Source organism: Haliotis cracherodii, unplaced genomic scaffold (genome assembly GCF_022045235.1).
Source record: "Haliotis cracherodii isolate W230 unplaced genomic scaffold, xgHalCrac1.p SCAF_8, whole genome shotgun sequence".
In the NCBI taxonomy this organism is placed as follows: domain Eukaryota; kingdom Metazoa; phylum Mollusca; class Gastropoda; order Lepetellida; family Haliotidae; genus Haliotis; species Haliotis cracherodii.
The window spans coordinates 28579012-28587190 of record NW_027266341.1 but is presented as its reverse complement, the minus strand read 5'-3'; the positions used below and the strand labels follow the sequence as shown (position 1 = coordinate 28587190).

Here is an 8179-nt window from a genome sequence, read left to right as displayed (position 1 = left end):
TTAAGACATACTATTTAGAAAAACCAGATACACGCGCACATACATACTTGTAACCCCAAGGGAAGGACAATGTCAAGCCCAAACCGGGTAAATTATACTTTCATAGACATATGCGGATATATTGTGTCCCATCAGTGAACACGGACATGCTGATAGACACATACGGGTATATTGTGCCCTACATTGAAGACGGTCTTGATGTTAGACACATACGGGTGTATTGTGCCCCACCAGTGAACACGGACATGTGGATAGACATATACGGGTAGATCATGACCACATTGAACACGGACATGTGGATAGACACATACGGGTAGATCATGACCACATTGAACACGGACATGTGGATAGACACATACGGGTAGACCATGACCCCACCTGTGAACACGGACATGTGGATAGACACATACGGGTAGATCATGACTATAATGAACACGGACATGTGGATAGACACATACGGGTATATCATGATCACATTGAACACGGACATGTGGATAGACACATACGGGTAGATCATGATCACATTGAACACGGACATGTGGATAGACACATACGGGTAGATCATGACCACATTGAACACGGACATGTGGATAGACACATACGGGTAGATCATGATCACATTGAACACGGACATGTGGATAGACACATACGGGTAGATCATGACTATAATGAACACGGACATGTGGATAGACACATACGGGTAGATCATGATCACATTGAACACGGACATGTGGATAGACACATACGGGTAGATCATGACTATAATGAACACGGACATGTGGATAGACACATACGGGTATATCATGATCACATTGAACACGGACATGTGGATAGACACATACGGGTAGATCATGACCACATTGAACACGGACATGTGGATAGACACATACGGGTAGATCATGACCACATTGAACACGGACATGTGGATAGACACATACGGGTATATCATGACCACATTGAACACGGACATGTGGATAGACACATACGGGTAGACCATGACCCCACCTATGAACACGGACATGTTGATAGACATATACGGGTAGATCATGACCACATTCAACACGGACATGTGGATAGACACATACGGGTAGATCATGACCACATTGACCACGGACATGTGGATAGACACATACGGGTAGATCATGATCACACTGAACACGGACATGTGGATAGACACATACATACGGGTATATCATGACCACATTGAACACGGACACGTGGATAGACACATACGGGTAGATCATGACCACACTGAACACGGACATGTGGATAGACACATGCGGGTATATCATGACCACACACCAAAGACGGATATTTTGTTAGATACATGATGGTATATTATGACCAGACACTGAAGACGGAGATGTTGATAGACACATGCGGCTATATTGTGCCCCACCAGTGAGGACGGAGATGTTGATAGACACATGCGGCTATATTGTGCCCCACCAGTGAGGACGGAGATGTTGATAGACACATGCGGCTATATTGTGCCCCACCAGTGAGGACGGAGATGTTGATAGACACATGCGGCTATATTGTGCCCCCACCAGGGAAGGTGAACATGTTGATATGCACATATGGGTAGATCATCAATCTACACCCATTCGGCCCGGATGTACTGACAGAAACAGTATGTCGTACGTGCATGTACGTGCATATTGGAAACCTACTCCCATCGGAGGCGGAAATGTTGATAGCTACAGGAATGTATATCATAAGCCCGATCACATCGGAGATGGAAATGTTGATAAACGCATATAAGCAGTGAGTAGGGTCATCTCACATCTGGGATGGGTAGGTTGATAGGCGGTTACAGATATATAAAATGAACCCCTATTCTGGGGTTAATGAATGTTGAGGCGTATATGGACGCCAGCTCCTTGTTGGCCCGACGTGTTTGTCTCCACCTTATGTACATAGCCAAGATCCACTCACACCGGAGACTAGGGGCATGGTGCAGTGGAGAGATCCACTCACATCGGAGATTGTGGGCATGGTGCAGTAGGGAGATCCACTCACATCGGAGACTAGGGGCATGGTGCAGTGGAGAGATCCACTCACATCGGAGATTGCGGGCATGGTGCAGTGGAGAGATCCACTCACATCGGAGACTAGGGGCATGGTGCAGTGGAGAGATCCACTCACATCGGTGATTGCGGGCATGGTGCTGTAGGGAGATCCACTCACATCGGAGATTGTGGGCATGGTGCAGTGGAGAGCTCCACTCACATCGGAGATTGTGGGCATGGTGCAGTAGGGAGATCCACTCACACCGGAGACTAGGGGCATGGTGCAGTGGAGAGATCCACTCACATCGGAGATTGTGGGCATGGTGCAGTAGGGAGATCCACTCACATCGGAGATTGCGGGCATGGTGCAGTGGAGAGATCCACTCACATCGGAGATTGCGGGCATGGTGCAGTGGAGAGATCCACTCAGACCGGAGATTGGGGGCATGGTGTAGTGGAGACATCCACTCAGACCGGAGATTGGGGGCATGGTGTAGTGGAGAGATCCACTCACACCTGAGATTTGAGGCATGGTGTAGTGGGGAGATCCACCTACACCGGAGATTGGAGGCATGGTGCATTGGGGAGATCCACTCACACCTGTGATTGGGGGCATGGTGTAGTGGAGAGATCCACTCACACCTGAGATTGGAGGCATGGTGTAGTGGAGAGATCCACTCACACCTGAGATTGGGGGCATGGTGTAGTGGGGAGATCCACTCAGACCGGAGATTGGGGGCATGGTGCAGTAGGGAGATCCAATCACAAAGGAAACTAGGGGCATGGTGCAGTATGGAGATCCACTCACACCTGAGACTGGGGGCATGGTGCAGTAGAGAGATCCACTCACACCGGAGATTGGGGGCATTGTGCAGTAGAGAGATCCATTCACATCGGAGATTGTGGGCATAGTGCAATGGGGAGATCCACTCAGACCGGAGATTGGGGGAATGGTGCAGTAGAGAGATCCACTCACACCGGAGATTGGGGGCATGGTGCATTGGGGAGATCCACTCACACCTGAGATTGGGGTCATGGTGCATTGGGGAGCTCCACTCACACCGGAGATTGGGGGCATGGTGCATTGGGGAGCTCCACTCACACTTGAGATTGGGCGCATGGTGCACTGGGGAGATCCACTCACACCTGAGATTGGAGGCATGGTGTGGTGGGGAGTTCCACTCAGACCGGAGATTGGAGGCATGGTGTAGTGGGGAGTTCCACTCACAACGGAGATTGCGGGCATGGTTTAGTGCGGAGATCCACTCACACCAGAGATTGGGGGCATGGTGCACTACAGAGATCCACTCACACCGGAGATTGGGGGAATGGTGCAGTGGGGAGATCCACTCACATCGGAGACTTGGGGGCATGGTGTAATGGGGAGATCCACTCACACCGGAGATTGGGGGCATGGTGCAGTGGAGAGATCCACTCACACCGGAGATTGGGGGCATGGTGCATTGGGGCGATCCACTCACACCAGAGATTGGGGGTATGGTGTAATGGGGAGGTCCACTCACACCGGAGATTGGGGGCATGGTGCACTGTAAAGCTGTGTGTTTGACAAGTTCCCGCCCAAAATTTCCCTCGATTATGTCCCTTGACCTGTCGTCACCATCTCCATATTCTACAAACACTGACGGCCTACCTCCCAGCCGCCACACCACGATCTTAACGAGTATCACTGGAAGGGACGTTTATCCAAACTCACTCACTCACTCACTCACATATGCTGGATTTGAGACATTAATTAAGGATGCCTGGAGATTCTGCATTGTCTGTGACCCGAGGTGTAGGGGCTGGGCGTTCGTGTTCTCGTTTAAGAATTCAAACCCGGAATTTGTGTTTACTCAGGAACAAGGACTCAGGACTCAATTGTCCCAACAGTACGTTTTGTTTGTTTGTTTGTTTCTGGTTTAATGCCGCACTCAGCAACATTCCAGCTACATGACGGGGGTCTGTTAAATAATCGATTCTGGACCAGGCAATCCAGTGTTTGACATCATGAGCATCGATCCACGCAATCGGAATCGATGACATGTATCAACCAAGTCAGCGAGCCTGACCACCCGATTCCGTTAGTCGCCTTTTACGACAAGCATAGTCGCCAAATATGGGTTGCTGAAGACCTATTCTACCCCGGAATCTTCACGGGTCAACAGTTCGTTGTCCAGCTACGGAGAGGCTTGATCAAACAGAGTGAGTTTGGTTTAATGGTTTAACAATATTTAGTTCTATCACTGCGCATGTGGCCAGAAAGCACGAAGTGATGCTGGTACCGCGTCGGTGAAACGAGCACGGGTATGGATAATCAGATTCTGGTGCACGAAAGGGATGCAACTCTCTTTGACAATTGGGCCATCAGTGTATCTATCTTCCTTTTATGTTCCACGCCATGACATGCTTCCACAATTTGTAAACTGTATATAAGTAAATATAACATAATATTATATAAATATATGAATATAAATGTAAATTCACTCACTCGTGCACCGGACAGACGTCTGACCTCCTGGAAAGCTAGACGATGACAGCATTTTACTCAAGGTCATCGAAGGTTGCCTGATATAGACGGTTTATTAAGGTGGGGTGCTATTGCTGGTATTTGAAGATACATTATGTGACGTTTTAATCAGTTTGATGACAATGATAAAAACACGGATGACTGCATCTAACTCTCACAGACGACTTGACCTTTTCTCTGATGACCTCTGACTGCAGGATGTACGAGCCGATCGATACGCAGTGCTGCCTTTTGACGGCCTTTTCACACCAACACCCCTGGGATCACTCCGCGACGACTTACTACGTATACTAAGATGTCATACTATGTATGTTTAATGCTTACTTTCCAAATTAAAATGATCATCGTGCCAGAATAGCCCCGTATTGCGGCACAACTTTCATTATATTGGCCATCGTCTGTTATTGCATTGTCGTCTGCTCGGGTTCGTCGTCTGCTGGATGCGCATCTCGGGATGGGTTTTGTGGAGCGGAGTCCGGCCCTCGCCGACTAATTAATGGAGGACAGAGCACGGCTTTATTTGCGCATTCACTCGGATAAGAGAAGCAATTCGGAGCGCGCCGGACGCTCGTCGGAGTCGAGGCGGATATTACTCTGCCATAAGAGGTCGGGCGGATAGCGAGCGACATTGTCGGGCATAGGCTTCACAGAGGGAACCGTTTCCAAGCTGCTCAAGGCTAGAGTTTTAATGAAATATTGTTGCGACCTACTTGATCGTTAATGATAGATCCACGATTTGAAGGAAATCCTTTATTCAGTTGACATCGGATCAGATCCGGGTGAGTGAGTGAGTAGTATCTGTCTATGCCCAATATATCAGCCACATGAAGGCGAGGACATCGTTTGGCTTCACAACGTGCACAATGTGGGGAATCGAACCCGGGCGTGATACTACGTCATACATCACGTGATCCACGGGAGGGGCGGTCGGGTAGCCTAGTGGTTAAAGCGTTCGCTCGTCACGCCGAAGACCCGGGTTCGATGCCCGACATGGGTACAATGTGTGAAGCCCATTTCTGGTATCCCCGGCCATGATATTGCTGGAATATTGTTAAAAGCGGCGTAAAATCCACTCACTCACACTCACGTGATCCACGGACACGTGTGCCGTTCTGATCATCTTGGACTAGCCTACACAGGGACACTTTCACCCCTCAAGTTTTAATGCCGTTCTGTTCCTGTCTTAATGAAGGTTCGAAGTTCACAACCATTCTTTCTAATTAGTATCAGGCGCATGCGTAAAAGCACGGGTTCATAACGTAAATGACGTATTACCAAGGCACTAGGGAGGGATGAGGTGGGTAAAGTGAGCGTGGGTGAGGTGAGTTGGTGAGGTGAGTATAATAGTGGGAGAGCTGAGTGAAAGAATGGGTAGGGTGAGTGTAAAAGAAGTGAGGTGAGGTGGGTGTAAAAGTGGGTGTGGTGAGTGAAAGAGTGGGTGTAAAAGCGGGTGAGGTGAGAGTAGGTTAGGTGGGTGTAAAAGTGGGTGAGTTGAGTGAAAGAGTGGGTGAAGTGAGCGTAAAAGTGGGTGAGGTGAGTGAGAGTGAGTGAGGTGATTGAAAGTGGACGAGGTGAATGTGAAAATGGATGACGTCAGTGTAAAAGTGGATGAGGTCAGTCTAGGACCGGGTGAGGTGAGAGAGACAGGGACACCTCTCTGTTCTGGAGAGTCGACAGTGACATTCCTGTTTAGCTGGAAATCACCTTCCCATTGTCCGCGAACGAATCATCAGTATTCCCATGGACATTAGAAATTCCAAAATTCCAAAATAAACCGTCCGGAATGGGTATTTTCCGGATTAACGAGGTTGTACTGTGTAATTCCCAGCGTCCTCTGTGATACAACTCTACATCACTTGGTCATTGATCAAAGACATTTCAAGGCTCCTTTCCATTACAAAAAACATCCTCGTTTTATTAACTCTCTTTACTATTTTCCATATCACAGGGACTGCATGTTGGTCCAATAATAAAGTTCTATCGGGAACTCTCGTGGCATTATTAGCCACTTCCGTATCTCTATCCACCCAATCACTTAGTGGCCGCGAGCGACATTTTATTTGTTGTCTAGATTGGCAGAACGGGGTCGCAAGCAACGCGCGTATTTGTTGAGCGGCCGAGAGAGATTGGAAGCCAGGGGACGACCAATCTCATTTTGCGTGGATGATATTTAATTGAAAGGCAACAAGATTTATAGGATAAATCAATCATTAATGCATGATCATGCATTGTAAATACAGCTGAGGCGAGCTTCAAGCACGGTTACGCAGGCGCGGCAAAATGGCCTCCGTGAGTGCGGAGCTGTTGTCACAACAAACGAGTTCCGGTTTCGCGGCCTCGCAACACCACGCAATTCGCGATCATCCTGGTGTTATTGTATCTACCGACCTCTCATTTCTTGCGTAATGGTTTGGGAAGTCACAGAAAAAGAAATATAACGGATGTTAATTGCTTATCGTGATAATCAAATTCATACGCGTGATAGGCTGATATCCTGTGTTTCGACCCTGCACATTCACGCACGTGTTGCCAGGGCACGGGAGATCACTTATTTTCAGACTTTGCGCTGTAGGGAGAAATGAGATTCCTGTGAAGAAATAACTGTATATTCAACTGAATAATTATCCAGTGTGTGCATGAAAGCTTTAATATCGGAATGACAGGCTGGAGATTTTACTTTTATTTCTACAAAAGAATTCATTCCAACGCAAGTAGCGGGCGGGCACGGGTGGCCCAGTCGTCTAAGGCGCCGCGATTCACGGTGCAGAGTTGCGTCCTTGGGAAACGCCAGAAACCTATGATTATGGGTTCGAATCCGGGTTCGCCCCGATTATGTTTTTAGGTTTGTCAGCACCATACCCGTGCTCGTGGACCTGCATCACTTCGGGCTTTCCTCCCACATTAAGCTGACACGCCGCGATATAACTGGAATGCTGTTAAAAGCGGCGTTAAACCAAGTGAGTGAGTGTAGTTTTGTGCCGCTTTCAGCAATATTCCAACAATATCACGTCGAGGACACCAGAAATGAGCCCATTGTACCCATATGGGGAATCGAACCTCGGTCATCATCGTGACGAGCGAACGCTCTGCAGTCCGATGTCGGCAGTGTTACACTATTTCTTGGTGTTGTGTCAGAAAACCTATATAATAGAGAGGAGGTGAAATCGGGTTGAACGTCGCGTTTAAGATAATTGCACTCATGCATGCACGTGTGTCGTGTGTGTCTGTGTGCGTGCGTGCGCGCGCGTGGCTGCTTGTACTAGTCGGAAGGAATGCCGGTTTTATAGTGCTAGCCCACTGAGATACCATACAGTATTGACTCCGAGCCAACCAGTCCTTGTTTTATCCTCTAGCGCTGAACGCCAGACAGGGTAACACAAAATACCATCTTTGTACGTCTTCATGCGGCCGTGGAGACAAACTACCGATCTTCCGTTCTCCGGGCCTGACCTCAGTCCACTAGACCACGGAGGCCGTCGAGAATCTAGAGAACCCAAGAAGCAGCGATGATAACATACACTGAATGAGTGAGTTGGGTTTAACGCTGATTTGAACAGTATTCCAGTTATATCACGACATGCCAATTTAATGTGGGAGGAAGGCCAGCAGTGACGCAGGTCTCAGACGTTTACCACTTCGG

General features: G+C 48.4%; 2 protein-coding genes across 2 annotated transcripts; both read right to left on the bottom strand.

The window, feature by feature from the left end:
* Positions 1-178: 178 nt before the first annotated feature.
* On the bottom strand, positions 179-1165 carry LOC139450909 (uncharacterized). The gene has a single exon (XM_071232734.1). The coding sequence runs from the start codon at positions 1163-1165 to the stop codon at positions 179-181; it is 987 nt and encodes a 328-aa protein (XP_071088835.1).
* A 746-nt stretch (positions 1166-1911) lies between these two features.
* LOC139450908 (mucin-19-like) lies at positions 1912-3258 on the bottom strand. Its single transcript, XM_071232733.1, has one exon. The coding sequence runs from the start codon at positions 3256-3258 to the stop codon at positions 1912-1914; it is 1347 nt and encodes a 448-aa protein (XP_071088834.1).
* Between the last annotated feature and the right edge of the window lie 4921 nt (positions 3259-8179).

What these genes read in the sequence shown, in the direction of transcription:
- LOC139450909 (XM_071232734.1), bottom strand. Translation starts at nt 1,165, where the DNA reads ATGTCCGTGTTCAGTGTGATCATGATCTACCCGTATGTGTCTATCCAC.
- LOC139450908 (XM_071232733.1), bottom strand. Translation starts at nt 3,258, where the DNA reads ATGCCCGCAATCTCCGTTGTGAGTGGAACTCCCCACTACACCATGCCT.